This window comes from Equus asinus, chromosome 3 (assembly GCF_041296235.1).
Source record: "Equus asinus isolate D_3611 breed Donkey chromosome 3, EquAss-T2T_v2, whole genome shotgun sequence".
NCBI lineage: Eukaryota > Metazoa > Chordata > Mammalia > Perissodactyla > Equidae > Equus > Equus asinus.
This window is the reverse complement of record NC_091792.1, coordinates 82,596,073-82,615,234: the sequence shown is the minus strand read 5'-3', so window position 1 is coordinate 82,615,234 and position 19,162 is coordinate 82,596,073. Positions and strand designations below refer to the sequence as shown.

The 19,162-nt window shown below is 39.5% G+C and overlaps 1 protein-coding gene across 1 annotated transcript in view; it reads right to left on the bottom strand.

The window, feature by feature from the left end:
• Nucleotides 1-16,810, bottom strand: part of EIF4E (eukaryotic translation initiation factor 4E) — a 37,198-nt gene extending 20,388 nt beyond the window's left edge. Inside the window, exon 1 of the mRNA XM_014865083.3 lies at nt 16,264-16,810. Coding sequence (XP_014720569.1) covers nt 16,264-16,281 — 18 coding nt within the window. The 5' untranslated portion in view covers nt 16,282-16,810. The remainder of the gene's footprint in view (nt 1-16,263) is intronic.
• Between the last annotated feature and the right edge of the window lie 2,352 nt (nt 16,811-19,162).

The window sequence follows — 19,162 nt, the reverse complement described above, 5'->3', positions numbered from 1 at the left end:
TATCCATCACCATACATAAGTGCCTCTTTACCCCTTTCACCCTACCCCCATACCCTTCCCCTCTGGTAACCACTAATGTGTTCTCCCTATCCAAGTGTTTGTTCATCTTCCCCATCAGTGAAATCATACGATATTTGTCTTTCTCTGTCTGACTTATTTTGTTTAGCATAATACCCTCAAGGTCCATCCATGCTGTTGCAAATTGCATGATTTTGTCTTTTTTATGGCTGAGTAGTTTTCCATTCTATATATACACATCTTCTTCATCCCTTCATCCACTGATGGGCACTTGGGTTGTTTGTCTTGCTATTGTGAATAATGCTGCGATGAACATAGGGGTGTATAAATCTCTCTGAATTGTTAATTTCAAGTTCTTTGGATAAATACCCTGAAGTGGAATAGCTGGATCATATGGTAGTTCTATTTTTAATTTTTTGAGAAATCTCCATACTGTTTTTCATAGTGGCTGCACCAGTTTGCATTCCCACCAGCAGAGGTACGAGGGTTCCCTTTTCTCCACATCCTCCTCAACATTTCTTATTTCTTGTCTTGATAACTACAGCCATTCTGACAAGTGTAAGGTGATATCTCATTGCAGTTTTGATTTGCATTTCCCTAATAATTGGTGACGTTGAACATGCCTGTCCATCATCTGTACATCTTCTTTGGAAAAATGTCTGTTCATGTCCTCTGCCCATTTTTTGATGTTATTTGCTGCTTCTGTTGTTGAGTTGTGAGTTCTTTATATATTTTGGAGGTTAACCCCTTGCCAGATACATGATTTGCAAATATTTTCTCCCAGTTGGTGGGTTGTTTTTTCATTTTGTTCATGGTTTCCTTTGCCTTGCAGAAGGCTTTTAGTCTGATGGAATCCCATTTTTCTATTGTTTCTTTTGTTTCCCTTGCCTGAGAAGACAAAGTATTTGAAAGATCCTTCTAAGACTGATGTCAGAGTGTACTGCTTATGTTTTCTTCTAGGAGTTTTAAGGTTTCAGGTCCGACATTCAATTACCATATTTTTGTGTATGGTATAAGATAATGGTCTACTTTCATTCTTTTGTACTTGGTTGTCCCGTTTTCCCAACACCATTTATTAAAAAGACTTTCCTTTCTCCATTAGATGTTCTTGGCTCCTTTGTTGAAGATTAGCTGTCCATAGATGTGTGGTTTTATTTCTGGGTTTTCAATTCTGTTCCATTGATCTGTGTCTGTTTTTTCTGCCAGTGCCATGCTGTTTTGATTACTATAGGTTTGTAGTATATTTCAAAATCAGGGAGCGTGATACCTCCAGCTTTGTTCTTTTTTCTCAGGATTGCTTTGGCTATTTGGGGTCTTTTGTTGTTTCATATAAGTTTTAGGATTCTTTGTTCTATTTCTACAAAGGATGTCATTGGGATTCTGACTGGAATTGCACTAAATCTGTAGACTGCTTTAGGTAATAAGGACATATTAACTATGTTTATTCTTTCAATTCCCAAGCATGGAATATCTTTCCACTTCTTTATGTCTTCTTCAATTTCTCAAACTAATTAGATACATTTAACCTAAAAGACAATCTGCACTTGAAAAGCCATGTATAATACACTTCAGGTGGGAAGAATGGAGAGTGCGAAGCCATGAGATGACGCAGTGTTTATTTAGAAGATGGTAAGGAACCAGTGAGACTGAAAGAGGGTTCAGAAACCAAAGACAGACCTAGAACGGTAGGCAGGAATGAGATTGTGCAAGGCCTCAAAGGTCAGGCTAAAAGTGTACCTTTCACCTTTAAGCAATGAAAGCCATTAACTGACAGGTCAAAGGGATTAAATAAAGATGACAACTAAGTAAAAAAGTCAGCCAGTTTTAGCACAAAAGATTAAACCTGGCTTTGGATTTGCTGAGCTTATGAGATCCAAGTAAAAATGTACAACATTATAAGTTAGTGATCCCAGGGTTCAGGAGCTGTTGCAGCAACAGAAGACAGCTGAAGGAGAACAAAAAAAGTCAAGCAAGGGTAGGACAAGTCTAACAATCGGGGGGCCAATCCTACTCATATTATAAAAACCAGATATTTCCCAGATCTAGCATCACTGCTGTGGGGTTTTCTCTAATCTGACTGAAGTTTAGTCTTTCTTCTCACCATGTTCAAATCTATGCTATTTAAATTCCAAAACCAAGGTGTGTTTCTCCATGGTTATGAACATTCAAGATTTCTCATCAAGCTTCAACCAAAACACATCTACAAACTCTCTCTTCTAGAAATAATAATGAGCCTTCCTCTCAGAACGCCCAATTTGTGTCCTCCATTACTTCACTGAACATATTTAACCCTAAGAATTTCTAGGATTTTTTTTCCAGGTTAGGACATCACCTAAGCCTTAATTTGAAGTATGCAAAGATCAACAGTTCCCCCGGCACAAGTAACAGTTTGAAGCAATAACTCAAAATGTAGTCCAGACTTCCGCTGGTTATAGTCTACTGCCGGGTTAAGTGTAGAAATGGGAAGTTAACATTTAGAAAACTTTACAGCAATTTGACAGTATTTTTATGTCAATAAAAATACGTGTGGCTGCGGATTTTGCAGGTCTTCTTCCTTGTCTATTTAAATAAAGAACCAAAATGGTGACCTTCGTGCCCTAAACTAAAAATCTGAAGTAGGAAAACAACATATGAAGATCTGGCAAAATATAAACCTTTTAAATATAAAGCACTTCTCAAATGCAGAAGTTTTTTTCATGCAAAGGACTGTGAGGCCCTATATATCAATTTTGAGTCAACAAACAGTACTTTTTCACATTCTTTTCAACTAATGTAAAGTGACATCTAAACAACAAAAAATAGTGGAAGCTGAGATATAGAGGGGAACAACTGTGATGATCTGTACAAGTTGCGATGTGTCTGAAAATACTGCAAAACTTAATAGCTGTTCAATCTATTTAAATACTATTTACTTACTTGACTAAAACTAATGACTAGTACTAGGACTCTTAAGTGAACAGAGTTAAGTTTGTTGCGCTATAGCTAAAAATGGACACTTCTGGATAGACAGCAAGCTATACTTAATTATCTTTTACTAAAATAGAAAAATCTCTACAAACAAGCCACACTTGAATTTCTGATCCTCCAGAATAAAGTTTTAAAACTTGGATGTACATATCCTTAAATCTTAACTACTAGAAAGAATTGTAGGCATCTTGTCAGATTTAAATAAACTAATTCTTCAGGTAGCACTAAATCCTGTCAACTAAATTACTGCACATCTTACCTAGCTTAGGACAAGATTACAAATCCGGAAAGGAAAATGTGATGATAGAGACATAAGAAATAACAAACAGATCCCCAACATTCTCTTTCATCTTTAGATGAAGACGGTATTTAAGGTGTGGCTTCTGCCATTTTGGCAAATTACTCAGTTTTCCTGGGTCTCTCCTGTGTATACATGTTATTAAACTTTGTGTGACTTTCTCTTATAAAAAAAAAAATAAGAACATGAGTAATCTAGAATGATAACAAGGTTAACCATAAAATTTAAATGTCAATGCTACTTAAACCAAAGGCCACCAGAAGACTCATATTTAAAGGTAAAAATGGAAAGATTTACATAAGTTGAACATTACACAAAAGTACAAAGTGCTTCAAAACTGTATCAATAACCTTGGGCCAGCCACGATGGCCTAGTGGTTAAGTTCGGCATACTGTGCTTCGGCAGCCCAGGTTCAGTTCCTGGGCACAGACCTACACCATTGCTAGCAGCCATGCTGTTGCACCAGCCCACATACTGAAAAACAGAGGAAGAATGGCACGAATGTTAGCTCAGGGCCAACCTTCACCAGAAAAAAATAAACGTATAAATATATACATATCAATAACACTATAATGACATTAGGACTAGCATTTACACTGCACAAAATTATACGGGTTCCAGTTAAATGGTAATTTCTTTTTTTTTTTTTTTAAGATTGGCACCTGAGCTAACAACGGTTGCCAATCTTTTTTTTTTTTTTCCTGCTTTATCTCCCCCAAATCCCCCCTGGTACATAGTTGTATATCTTAGTTGCAGGTCCTTCTAGTTGTGGCATGTGGGATGCCGCCTCAATGTGGCCTGACAAGCGGTGCCATGTCCACGCCCAAGATCCAAACCGGTGAAACCCTGGGGCGCTGCAGCGGAGCAATCAAACTTAACCACTCAGCCGTGGGGCCGGCCCCTCTATTTTAATTACCTTTCTTTTTATATTTAAGCAGAGTAGTGACATTTTATGCTTTTTCTTTTTCTTTTTTTTTCTTGGTGAGGAAGATTGGCCCTGAGCCAACAGCTAACATCTGTTGCCAAGCTTCCTCTTTTTTTTCTCCCCAAAGCCCCAGTACATAGCTGTATATCCTAGTTGTAGGTCATTCTAGTTCTTCCACATAGGATGCTGCCACAGCACAGCCTGATGAGCATTGTGTAGGTCTGCGCCTAGGATCCAAACTGATGAACCCTGGCCACTGAAGCAGAGCATGCAAACTTAAGCACTCCGCCACCTGGGCAGCCCCCTATTTCAATTATTCCTTAAAGCTTTATAATTATAATTTGAAAAGCAAACATTTGAAAGAATTTAACTGCTGCTTTTTATTCCTTTTAAAATTTTGAAAAGCGTAACTAAAGTTTAATGATACTGATTAAATGTTGGTTTAAAAAAATCAATCTTGGGGCTGGCCTAGTGGCACAGCAGTTAAGTTTGTACATTCCGCTTCAGCCGCCTGTGGTTCGCCGGTTCAGATCCCAGGTGCAACCTACGCACTGCTTGTCAAGCCATGCTGTGGCAGGCGTCCCACGTATCAAGTAGAGGAAGATGGGCACAGATGTTAGCTCAGGGCCAGTCTTCCTCAGCAAAAAGAGGAGGATTGGTGGCAGATGTTAGCTCAGGGACAATCTTCCTCAAAAAAATTTTAAAAGTGCTAAAAGAAAAATCAATCTTTACAAGTCACAGTTAAACAAATCAGCAGTTGAATTCCTTCTCAATTCTATGGGTTAGTTTCTTTAAAGTTCTATAATATTAGAAGTTTGAGGTTAAAATTTCTATGTTAACTATAATTTTAATAAGAATTAGATTTGTCCTTTTATACTCCAACTATTTAAATAATCTCTCAAAATAAATCAACCCATATTTCGTTAAAAAACTAGAAAACAAGGTATAGTCACTATTTCAAATGTCCCCCGGTTTACAGAGTAGGTTATATCCTTCCATTCAATGAGCTTAAGTTAATGAATTATCATGCTTCCAAATATAAAAAGATTTATATTCTTTAATCCAGTAATTATACTTCTAAGAGATTTCTTCAATGAAACTGTCAGGACACTAACAGTTTTATATATTTTATATTAACAAATAAAAATGGAGACAATATATATACATCAAAAGATACAACCAAGAGGTAACAGATAAATTAAGGTGTTCCTGACTGGGGCACTAAACATGATGTTCGGAAAACTGTTTTAAAACACTAATGTAAACATGAGAGAAAGTAGATTACAGAACTGTATAAACACTGAGCACTTTACTTTTTTGTGGGGGGACTTTATTTTTAAGAAGTCCTAAATAAACTGTCATACATCCAGACAATGGACTATTATTCTAAACTAAAAAGAAATGAGCTATCCAGCCATGAAAAGACATGAAGGAAGCTTAAATGTGTATTAAGAAGTAAAAGATGACAATGTGAACAGGCTACATACTGTGTGACTCCAGCTATTTGACATTCTGGAAAAGGCAAAACTATGGAGGCAGTAAAAAGATCAGTGGTTGCAAGAAGTAAGGAGGGAAGATAAACAAACAGGCAGACAACAGAGGATTTTCAGGCAGTGCAACTACTCTGTATGATACTACAATGGTAAATACATGTCATTACAAACCCACACACAAGCAGCCCTAAGGCCAGTTTGTGGACCCCAGCACAATGTATAGTTCCCCAATCCACCTGCAAAGATTTTGGCATTTTGATTGTTAATACTGAATTTAAGTACTAAATTCAAGAAAAATTAACATCCTTCCAACATCAAATCTTTTTCAAAAGCAAATTATGATGCTTCAATTATTAAAGTGCTCCATTGTATTTCCTCAGTAGAGTTGTACAGCCTTTATTTATGAATCCTGAAAATTACTTACTAGGTTTATAATTCCTGGGCATTTGAAGGCACTGGCACTAGGATACGTGAGTACTGCACATTACTTGCTAGGTTTATTATTCCTGGCAGTTTTTGCTCAGTTATAGGAAAACTAACACTGTATTCCATAATCAGAATGCAACAATAAGTGACTTTCATATCATAGTAAGTGTTACTTCTTTATTTCTTTCCTATTCAGTAATTCAGTAACTTTAAGATCAAGGGAGAGCTGGGTTAAACACTTAAAGAGTGCCTGGCACATGACAGGCATTCATAAATGTTTTAACAAATGAATGATTCCAATTTGGTTCCCTCTCAAAATCCCACTAAAACTATAGTAAAGAGGTTTAAAAAAAAAAAAAAAGCCCATAACAATGGAGAGAGCAGAGGAAAAAAAGAAAGAGCTGGAATGTAGATGGAAAAGTGGTAAGCGATCACTGTACACAGCTAGATCCTGAAGTCTCAGAAGCTGGCAAGAACTTTAGAACTGGGAGTGAAAGAAGCGGGTAAGTTAGAGAATTCAGGGCGAGCAGTTTCTGAAATAACTGGATCCTTCAAGCCCTCATCTGTTCCCCCTAATCCAAGTCACTAGGATTGCTGCCATCCAAGTTCAAAAAGAAAAAGAAAATAAGCAACTTGGAGGAACAGACAGGCAGGGAAAACAAAATGCCTTTAAAAATATGTACCTCTATATATCCTCAAAAGGATGTTAAGATTTTGCATGCATACAACTACTACAGCAAGCTACAAAAGTGAACATTCAGAAGACTAAAGAGAAACAGAACATCTGGAAATTAAATTATAAGACAGACAAGGTTGGAAAATAAATGAAATTTCCCAGAAAACAAAGCAAAAAAAGAAAATGAGAGCAAGATTTAAATTTTTTAAAAAAAGAGAGAACCAATCCAGGAGATCCAATATCTGAATAACTGTTTCAAAGAGAAAAAAGAGAGGAGGAAAATGACGAATTAATCTGTCAGAAGTGATGGATATGAGTTGTCCTATTAAAAAAGTCCAATGACTACCCAGCACAATGGATGAAAACACTCATACTAAAGCATGTCATGAAATGGGGACAAGGAAAAGCATCACAAATTTCTGGGGAGTGGGAGGTGAACTGGTCACATAAAAAAAAAGAAGAGGGGCCAGCCCAGGGGCATGGTGGCTAAGTGCCCACATTCTGCTTTAGCAGCCTGGGGTTTGCTGATTCAGATCCCGGGTGTGGACATGGCACTGTTTGGCAAGCCATGCTGTGGTAGGCATCCCACATATAAAGAAGAGGAAGATGGGCATGGATATTAGCTGAGGGCCAGTCTTCCTCAGTAAAAAAAAAAAAAAAAAAAAAAGCAGAGGATTGGTGGCAGATGTTAGCTGAGCGCTGATTTTCCTCAAAAAAAAAAAAAAAAAAAAGAACTAGCCATCAGAATAATTTCTGACTTATCAACAGTTACAACAGAGGATGACCACAGAACAATGACTTCAAAATTCTGAAGTACACCCAGCCAAATGACAGATATGATGTTGTTTAATATACAAGGTCTCAAAAATCTTTAACTCTCATGTATGTTTTCTGAAAAAAACTACTGGAGATGTTAGCTACCAAAGTGAAACAAGAAACCAAAGAAGAGGGAGACAAGGAAGACAGAAAAGAAGGGAGTACAGAAGTCAGATGAGAGGGAATCAGGAGCACAGTAAAAGGAGATCCAAGACAGACAGGTGTTCACCAGACGTAAGATCTTGCCCACTGGTTTCCCCAGGAGAGGCTCTAGTAGAAATTCCAGGAAGCCAGAGTCAAACTAGAACCCAGAAACTGTTTTCAGCTTATCTTCTCTTAGGAATGAACCTTCATCTAACAGTAGCAATACCATCCTTTCCTTAGCTGAAAGATACATATACTGGAGATTAAACTCTAAAGAGAATTAGACCGTAAAAATAAGATCAAGGGAATAATTAACACAAAAGTAAGGATAGTGGATGGGGGACGGGCCAAAGAAATACAAATGAGATAATGGAGTATGAAGCTGAGGTACCAATGATGTCTTAGATGATGGGTACATGGGTCTTGAGTTTGTTACTCTAGAACTTAGGCACATATGTATTTTATATTTTTTCTCTATAAATACATTTCACAACTAGAAACAGGAGAGCCCTGAAAAATAAAATTGTAACCTGATAGCCAACTACAGTCACAGAAATATTTGAACAGTAGAGTTTTTAAATTTTCAATTTGTTGCCAAAAGACTCACCTTACATTTACTACATTATCTCAGGTATGAAATGGTATACATAAAAAGTTATTTATCACAGTACTGAAATAGCAAACGGTTGGAAATAACCTATATGTCGATCAACATAGAAATAATTATTTTTAAAACCAAACCATGTAATATATACCATCACAAAAAAAGCGAAAGCTTTATGTGTTGATATGCAATGCTCTAAAAGACATGCTACAAAGTGAAAAACATAATGTGTCAGAATAGTGTATACAGTTTACATACTTGGCTACCATTTACTTTTTAAAAAGAATATACATCATATTTGCTTGTATATATACAAATTTCCCTAGGAAGATATAAACTGATACTGCTGGTTGCCTCCAGAGGTGATCCACCTGGATGGGATCATCTTGAGGAGGCTTCACTGAATACCCTTTTATCCAAAAATTTGAGTTTTGAACAATGTTAAGTACTGCCTATTCACATACACACTTTTTTTAAAACAGCAAAAAGAAAGGCCAGAGGACAATTTTAGTTCTATACAAGACCAAAAAATTATCTTTGAAAGTCTGAAATATAGAGAGAAGTTTTTCTAAGATAAAATTAAACTTATCCGGGGGCGGGCCCGGTGGCGCAGTGGTTAAGTTCCCATGTTCCACTTCTTGGTGGCCCGGGGTTCACTGGTTCAGATCCCGGGTGCGGATAGGGCATGGCTTGGCAAAAGCCATGCTGTGGTAGGCATCCCACATATAAAAAATAGGGGAAGATGGGCATGGATGTTAGCTCAGGGCCAGTCTTCCTCAGCAGAAAGAGGAGGACTGGCAGTAGTTAGCTCAGGGCCAATCTTCTCAAAAAAAAAAATTTAAACTTATCCAACCAAACTGGTCATATCCAGTTGTATCTTACAAAGTTAAGCCATATACAATATGCATATATGTTTGTATACACCAGAATATGTTTAGATTCTAGAGTTATACTGTCCAGTTTGGATAGCCACCAGCTACATACGGAATTAAATTTCAAGCAATTAAAATTACATTTAAATTAATTAAAATTAAAGTTTTAAATTTATCTCCTTGATGGGACTAGACACATTTCAAGTGCTCAATAGCCATGTATGACTGGTGGCTACCATATTGGACAGTACAAATACAGAACATTTTCATCATCACAGAAAGTTCTCCTGGACAGCCTTTTCCTAGAAGAATCCTCAAAAACTGGTTAACAGTGGATGCTTTGGAGAAAGGAACTAGGTAGCTGGAGAAGATAAGTTTTTCACACTAATAAGCTAGGACTTAGCCTGTACCAGGCAGCATCCTTAATATTTCCTGTTAACTCACTTAATCCTTACTGTATTTCAATGTAATTGATTTCCTTTGTAATCCTAATTATTTTATTTAATGCATTTAAAAGTATTATTCTGAGAATGGGGCCATAAGCTTCACCAGATTGCTAAAGGGATGGATTTGAATTTTGGACCATGAGCATGGATTACGAATTCAAGAAAAGTTATTAAAAAATGAATAAAAGCTAAAAATCATTATCTATAAACCAAAATCTAAGTGATTTTACAATCCTAAACATTATAAAAAAATTGTGTACAAGTTCAAATGAAAAAAAAAGGTATCACCCCTAAGCCTACCATGCCACCACCCATAAATCATCCAGTATATCCTTTCAGAGATATAATTTTATATCTATTTATGTCTAATGATGACCTATGCATCAATTTCACTCTTAAGGTAGGAGTTTTACTGAAAGTAAAGAGTTGGACTTTTTAGTTTGGGTTGAATTTTAGTTTCTTTTTTTGAACAGAATAGTAACAAAACATGAGGCCAGGACCTGGGTTTGAGTTCTAGCTCTCTCACTTAGAAACTAGTAACCTTGGTAGAAATTTGAAAATCACTTGACATAGGAATTTCTCACCTATAAAAAGTATCCCAAATATTGAAGATTAGGGAAAAAAACTACAAGAAAAAGATGTACATTTTATCTTTGCATTAAAATACCAAATTTTCTTGCCTTAATACTTGAAATTATCATCACACTTTGTGGTAGCATAGGCTGTTGCCCTAAGATGACCATGTAAAACTCAAGAATTTTTTATAGTAATACTATTATTAGTTCACATTAAGTATTAAAATCTTACTGACTGCCGCTGAAATAAACAGAGCACAGAAAGACTATAATAATTCTGTACAGCATTCTGTAATAACAAGTTTAAAATATACAACTAAAAACACGCAAATGGACATTTTAGCCTTTAGGATTACTATAAAGCTATGAGTTTCAGAGAAATCTTACAGTCTTATTACTACTTTCCCCAAACAATTTAGTTTTTAAGATTAGCAACATATTATAACTGAAACTTCTTCAAAGCAACTATTTAACTCTTTGCCAGACCTTTTACCAAGATTCCTAAAAGTACAAAGGTAATTGAGAGTAAATTCCATATCTGCAAATTTTTAAAAATTTACTACACTGTTTTCACTAGAAAATATTTTAACTGGCAAATGGTTTGAATTGACATGGTCCAGAAATCAAAGGAAAAGGGGGAGAAGAGAAGCGACCATTTGCTTTCTTTAGAAATCTACCCACAAAGTTTTGGATCAGTTACTAAAATACGGTATATTTTATATAACTACTTGTTCCGTACTTGTTATCTAACTACTTGTATCATATAACTACTTGTTCAGTCCTCAGATTCAGACATTAAGGTTATCTTTTCTTATGATTCTGTACTTCGGTTATCAAACACTGTAGAAAAACAGAGCCGAGAAACACACGTCCACACATTTTCTTTGACAGCTGTAGGAAAACATCTATGAAGTTTATCAAATTAATCTTCCCAAGTCACACAAGGAAAGCACATTACATGTGGACTGAAAAGACAGTGTCATGGTTAAGAACACGTACTCTGGAACTTGGCTACTTTAGCTTGAACTCCACCCCACCACTTATTAGCTGTGAGATCTTGGGCAAGTTTGTCACACAAAGTTACTTAATCTCTTTGTGCCTTGGTTTCCTCATCTGTGAAACAAGAATAAAACCTACCTCACAGGGCTGCAATGAGGATTAAGTCAATTAATATACATAAAGCACTTAGTATGGTGTATGACACAGAATAAGTGCTATATGTTAGCTATTATTAAGAAATAAAGATCTGCCTACATTACAAATTGCTGTTACCAACAGGTTGTGGTTAAAAGGTCATTTTTATTGAGTCAGTTGCTTAGAACTCTCAATCTGTATCCCTGGAAATCCAATGCTGGTTAGAGTTGTCACAATTCCTCAGAAACTTACTGAACACAGCGTGACTAAACTACAGCTTCCCACTATTTCTATGGAATAATGTATCAAAAGTTCCAACTGGGAAAAAACCTTATTTTTCCGACAACATTCTCAGGTTCTAGAAGTGACTAGAAATGACTACTCAGTAGCTAACAAATTGACTTTTCTCTTTCTTCATCAGACACCAATAGGAACTTCTAAACGAGCACTAGTGATTTTGACAGTAGGCAGAGCATCGAGAAGAGTAGCTGAGGGTTGTGGATCACAAAAAGCCAAGGACTGATAATCACAAGACAGCTGTGTGAACTTCCGAGCAAAGAGAGGAAAAGGTGGACACGTGTGTGCATGGATACACCTGCACGCAACACATTCATGGGGGATTAACTTTGTCTAGCTCTTCATAACTGACAAACTGTCACTTATTTCCGTTATGACAACTAAAAATCAAAATCACTGTAGGATATATTCTTAATTTCCATTTTTCAGCTAGACTTAGAAATTTCAGTCTTCAAGGTCACACAGATATTAAAATTACACCATAATCCATGCTTACGTCCCCATCTCAAAAAAGTCTCTATGACAAAAATGGGGCAACTCACAGGTACCAGAGGATAAGGTAATTTCCAGTATCAGAGAGAAAGCCAAGTCGAAATTATCATTGCTAGAACAACTATGTCACAGGTTCCTTGTTACGTCCAGGCCTACTCGTACTTCTACTATATTCTTAACCTTATATAAATCGAATAGAATATTTTACAAAAAAATTTTTTTCCTAAAATTTTCTATCCAAATTGGATTAAGCTTACGTAATTCCTTTTACATTTTATTCTCTGCAACTTCAATGTACAAACTTTGTCTGTTTCTAAATGAGATTTCTCTAAGTCAAATAATTATGCATAATATTAATTCAAAGCATACAATTAAGCGAAATTTGGAATATAAACACCCGTACCTAATTTATTTGGTTTACGAATGAACTCTGATATACTGGGTTCTTTCATTAAAGCAAAAACACACATATTAATTTGCAAGGTCTGCTTGTTAGTCAACAATCTTTACTTAACAAAAAACACTGAATTATATAATAACATACTTGTCAATATGTATTTAAGCCTTATTTACTTTTAGTAAATAAACTCTTTACAATCTAAGGCATGTTTCTAAAGGATAAAAAAGGAAACATTACATCAGCTGACCAAGCTGATTCCACTTACAAAATTAACTTTTAATTTATTAAAAAAATCCACAAGATACAATGTAAAAACAAGTAAAATTATACATCTTCAGTTTAACTAAAGGAACCAAAATTAATCTCTTACCTGGAAAAGAATTGCAAGTCAAAAAACAGCCCAATAATAAAGAACGTAGAATGAAGACACAGCTACGAAGAAACAAGACCCACTGAAGGCAAATGGCCTGGGGAAAGTGCTCTATCTTCATCAACTAACATTAACTCTAACTTGACCTAGCCACAACTCAAATGCCGAGAGAATAACAGGAGAGTACTGTTTATCCCAATGTTCAAAGTTTTGCCATATTACCTGTAAAGACGTAAAATGCTTCCTTTAATTTGTCCTGTCAAGCTTCTCAACAAATTTAGTATTTGTAAACCACATCTTAATGTAACTGAACTCATACACACACACTTGAGAAAAATCACACAATAATATCAAACTGAAAATGACTGATATTTTATGTAATTTTCATAGATTAAAAATTCCCCATGGGCCAGTCAGGGCTAAGTGGTTAAGTTCGTGCGCTCTGCTTCGGCAGTCCAGGGTTTCGCCGGTTCAAATCCTGGGCGCGGACATGGCATCGCTGATCAGGCCATGATGAGGTGGCGTCCCACATGCCACAAGCAGAAGGACCCACAACTAAAAATATACAGCTATGTACCAGGGGGGGTTGGGGAGAAGAAAGAAAAATACAAATCTTAAAAAAAAAAATCTCGGCGCAGCAGTTAAGTGCGCACTTTCTGCTTCAGAGGCCCGGGGTTTGCTGGTTCAGATCCCAGGTGGGGACACGGCACTGCTTGTCAAGCCATGCTGTGGTAGGCGTCCCACATATAAAGTAGAGGAAGACGGGCACGATGTTAGCTCAGAGCCAGTCTTCCTCAGCAAAAAGAGGAGGATTGGCAGATGTTAGCTGAGGGCTAATCTTCCTCAAAAAAAAAAAAAAAATTTAAAATTGTCAAAAAGAATCTAAATTACTAACTTGTGGACAAGGCTGCATTAAAAATTTGCATTTTCACTAAAAATAAACACTCCAATACTATTTTACATACATTCTCAAACTACTACAGTTTAATCTGGCGTTCCATGTTCACACACTTTAGGTTTTTAAGTTTCCTACTCCCCAAGTTTAAATGCAGTCTCCAAACCTCTGGGTCAGCACTAGAACAAATTCTACACTGTATCAGTGACCACATCAATGGGAATTAAGCTCTTTAAGAACCACTTCTTGCATAACTTTGTATCCTAAGGAACGCTTGGTTAAACTAAACATCAGGGGCTATAAATATTTACCAACTCAAACTAATCCTTCAACTCTCTGTAGTTCTGTGCTGTTGAAACAAAACTGCACAGCTTTGCAAAATCCAAAGGACCTAAATGTCACTGAAACTTCACAGAGTACATTACTGTTTTACGAATTTAGGTCGGAGCCTTGCCCCATTACCAGCTGCAATGCTTTTTAGTGACACTGGTACAGAGGGTAGGAGAGCAGATCCAGTCAAAAGTGGACAACACCCTAACAGGGTTTTGAGTTAAAATTTTACATATTTATCCTACGTCTTTATCTATGTAACATTAATGTTCTCAAGTCAGTTAATTGCACCAGCAACTTAAGAGAGTTTTGCAGTCAACCTAATTTATAGGAACATAAATAAAAACTGGTACCGATAAAAGAACAAGTAACCAAGTAGAAAAGCTGCCTTAAATGCTGACAACAAGGTAAGCATAGTTTACATCAATGTAACGAAAAATAACTTTTTTGTATTCTGTAGGCCTTTCCATGACTACTTTCTGAAACAGTACAAAAGTCTTTAAAAAGCCAAAGCAAGGGGCTAAGTGGTTAAGTCCGTGCGCTCGGCTTCGGCGGCCTAGGGTTTTGCCGATTCCGGATCCTGGGCGCAGACATGGCACCGCTGGTCAAGCCACGCTGAGGCGGCGTCCCACATGCCGCAACTAGAAGGACCCGCAACTAGAATACACTACTACGTACTGTGGGCTTTGGGGAGAAAAAAAAGCAGGAAAAAAAAAGTCAAAGCAAACTGGTAAGCAAGCCATTATCAAAGTCAGAAACTACCACTACAGATACACAAAATATCGGGGAACCAGGGTCTAGAACCGGTTCCAGAATGTCAAAGGTTCTCTGGTTATTAATACAGTCCATTATGCCTCTAATACAATGTCACTTAGATGTGACATTCCTAAAACGGCAACACAGGCCTAGAAGTTTCAGTGCCGGTGCTGGCAAACTCAAACTATGACAAAGATACTCTCTCCCTTGGGCGGTTAACTACCAACTTTCTGCTCCAGGATCAGCTTGTTTCAACTAAGTTTAAGACAGAGCCTAAACTGAGGACAGCAGATAGAAGAGAGAAAGAGAAAATAATCCAAGGGAAGATTAATTTTAAAAGTGAAGTTCCTGTTTCCAGTAAACCGTGCCTTAGATGTCTTTCAGACGATAAAGACTCGGAAGAACAGCTGGATGGCGACCCGTCCGCATCCTGAGGCGTGCGCACTGCGCGGAAAGGATGAATGAATGGAGGCGGCGCGGGTGAGACGCAGCAGGTCCGGCCGGCAACCAGACCCGCGGCAGCGATCAGTAGGCCTCGCTCCTCCCCCTTCCCTCCTCCATGACAGCCCAGTCTCCAGCATGGAGGGGCGAGGACAATGTGATCCCCCTGCTCACCACCACCACCACCACCCTGCATCCTACTCAGGAAGCTTCACCGCGTGACACGCGGCTCTCCTCCCTACCCCAAACCTCCCTCGCCTCGCGGGCGGCTGGAGTACCATGCGCTCGCCCCTCAGCTCCCCCGGCGAGGTCGAAGCTCCGCGCGTGCCGCGACGCCGCTCCCGCCCAGCCCACCCTCCGGCGACGCGCGCCACCCGCTCCCTGCACGCCGGTCTGACGAAGACCCGCGCGCGCCCCACGCCCGAGCCGCCGGGCTGGAGCGCGGGCGGGAAGGAGGGCTGGGCAGCCGGGGGCTCCCTCCTGCACCTCGTTCCAGGCCGGCTCGCCACCCACCCTCCCTGCGGATCCCGCGCCCGCTCGGAGCCGACCCTGCGCCCTGGCGTCCCGAAGGCGCAGTCCCCGCACACCGAGCCCGGGGCCCCGGGCCCCGTCACCCCGGGAGACACCCCGCGGCCGGCGGGAGGCCGCGCCGCCCCTCCCCCACGTCTCCCCCCAGCGCCCAGCCCCGCCAGAACGTGTGCGCTCCACGCCGCGCCGCCAGCCTCCGGGGCGCCCCCGGTCGCCGCGGGGAGGTCAGGCCCAAGAAGAGGGGGAGGGGGCGGCAAGGGGCAGTGTGCGCGCCAGGAACGCCGTCCCGCGGGGTCCCCCAGCCCGAAGGGAGCCGGAGCGCGGGGGCCGGTGGGGGTGGGGGCCGAAGGCAGTACTCACCGGTTCCACAGTCGCCATCTTAGATCGATCTGATCGCACAACCGCTCCTGAAGGGGGGGGGTGAGAGGAAAAAAATGAGATTCAAACCGGATTGGCCGGCTGCTGTCCACGTGACGGACGTGTCCGTTTGGCCCTGGCGGCGCCTGCGCAAGACTGCGGCTGCGTGAGTGACGAGAGGCTTCTGGGAAGTGGAGTCTCTCTCTCTCTCTTTTTTTTCCAGGGCAAAGAAGTTAAAAAAAAAAAAAAAAGGCCAGGTCACGTGGCTGATGGGTAGGGTGCGTGGTTCCCGGCGCGGCGACGCTCGCGTGCTGCAGGGTGGTTTTCAGTCCTCTGCGCTTCCACCTGGGTAGCTGCTGTCGCACTTACTGCCAGGCATGCCTATTGTGCCCTTTGTCGCCCTGGCCTCCCATCTTCCCCGGAAGGTTGGGTCCTGCAGGCTCAGCACGCACAGTAAGGCTTCATTTGCTTAGTTGCGGTCCCAGGACAAGTTTGGCTGTGTGTTTATTTAATTTTCTTTTGACTTCGCACCATTTTCTCTTAGTTTCAGAAGGAGGCGGCGATGGAGAGTCGTCGTTTAAGCGGTCGGCCCTCCCCCGTCCCCGGCTCCGCTAGCGCCGGCGGTCGCTGGTTGCCATCGCTGCGAAACGGGATGGCGGAACCGCCCACAGGACCCACTTGCCACAGGCTGGGGGAGGGGGAGTGCACCCGACGGCCTTTCCAGTCCCAGATCCTGAGATGAAGACCTCGGAGCGTGGAAGTAAAATTGCTTGGAAGTTCTGTGCCGTCGGTGCCACTATTCTGCTTTAACGTGAACGGAAACAGCCTAAGTCCAGGTGCCAGCCAGGGAGGCCACTCCGGGCCCCGCTGACTAAGCCCTGGACTGACCGTCAGGAGTCGTTAGGCCGGGTCAACTGTGACTCGGGACGTTGACTCATTCTCCCTAGGCGAGTGACTTAAGCATTCAGTGTCTCAGCTTTCTCATTTATGAAGCGCTGATGATACACTTACCTCACAAGGGTGTGCTGTGGTAATGGTTGCATCCGGCTTTGACAATGCATCGGACTCTATAAATGCTTTATAATAAGCAACCTGGTGCCTTCCTAAGGATCAGCTGCTTCCCCTGATGTTTTTTCAAACGATGTTTAAATTTTTCTTTTGTTTACTTTGTTACATTATGATGTACACCAACGCAATTTTAAAGTTTCAAGACAATTTTTTTCTTTATAACTGTAGGTACCCTCAGCAGAAGCTTTAATGTTCACGAAAATATTGTTATATTCACCACAATCATTGGCAATTAGAAATTTATCCCCACACTGGCATCCTACATTTCCTTTCCCTCTAAGAGAGTGTTATCTTTTCTCAAGACAGTGTTATGCTGCACAGTGTGGTTGTTAAGACAACAAATAGAGATAAATCTGGTAGAATACTACTATAAGGTTCTAATGAGGGAGACATTAGACCACTACTATTTTCCATGTTTCTTAAGAATGTTAACACCAGAAAAATCAGTATAAGCAGAGTGCCTGTGCCTGCCTGCTTATAGTGTTGCTGATGTCCAGAGCTGTGTCATACCTATTGTTGAGTACATAATGGTGGCTTGAGTTGACTAACACATCACTGAAGCTGTATAAGAACTCAAAACCATGGCCTGTTCCTATGTTGTGGTTTACCTGGGTATCAGAGGTGATTAATGAAAGCTTTTGTCCAGTCAGCTTAGCTCTAGTAGGTTTAAAGTAGATGGAATTAAAACAAACATAGACAGATAAATGGATTTCTACTTCCAGAGACTATCTGTTGCTTAGACTACCCAAAGTAGCTACAGTTGATCTCAGTGGTATTTCCTGTTGGTTAAAAGTAGTATCTGGTTATCTTCTTGGAGGTGATAGTGTATATGTACTCTTTTCAGGATGCTGCTAGATAACACAGCAAAGAATTAAGGAGATTTCACTCCCCATATAGGACTGAAAGCCAGTGATGTTCTTAAAACTTTTTTTAATGATAGCCTCCATTTTATTAACTTTTCTCTTGATCAAAAAACTCCCCACTTTTGTCAGCCATCCTAGTACTTCTGCAATACTTATGTATGTTCCTATGCCTTATAGCTTGATTTCTTTCCATTTTGCATAGACTTTGTTGCATGTGTTTTATGGCACGTTCATGTGTTTGCCTAATATCACTATTAGATTCTACTTTGTCAAAGATTTGGTGATTAGATTTTTATGTGTGTATGTGGTTGTTTTGTTTTTGCTAATCTGAAATATACAGAGCAGAAATTTTATACTTTATTAATCCAGAAAAAATTACATTGTTTCCTTGCTGCCACATTCCTGCTTATGCTTAAAGAAAGGGTAATAAAAAGATACATGAAATGGGATATAGTATTAAAATACTATTCTACTTGATCCAGTTATCTGGTTAATACATAACTAATGGCCCAGCATAGCATCATTATTTATAAGCCTGGAATGATTTGTCATCATTTAGTATCTGTAGATAGTCCTGATCTTTTCTCTATGTAACATATTCCTCGAGCTGGTATATTACTAGTCTTTATAGATTTAACTGATGGTAAAACACTTTAATTTGATGGAACACCAGTTGTTTTTATCATGTATTTACCTCTTTGTTACTGGAATTATTTTAGGATTTCTAGATAAGCAGTCATTGTTTTGCTGGGAATTGTTCAAGTATGGTTCAAACTGATCACATCTGTACAATCAATCCCTCAAAAATAGCACTGCTGCCCTGTCTAGGACTTTAAAAACAGCCATGGAATTTTAGACATCCTGTTCAGATTAGATGCCTTTCTTAGTCTCTGATCAGTACAAAGTCACCATTTTTCTTATAATGAGTAGGTTTTGAGAAAAAGATATGAGAGATTGCCTGATAAAGTAAA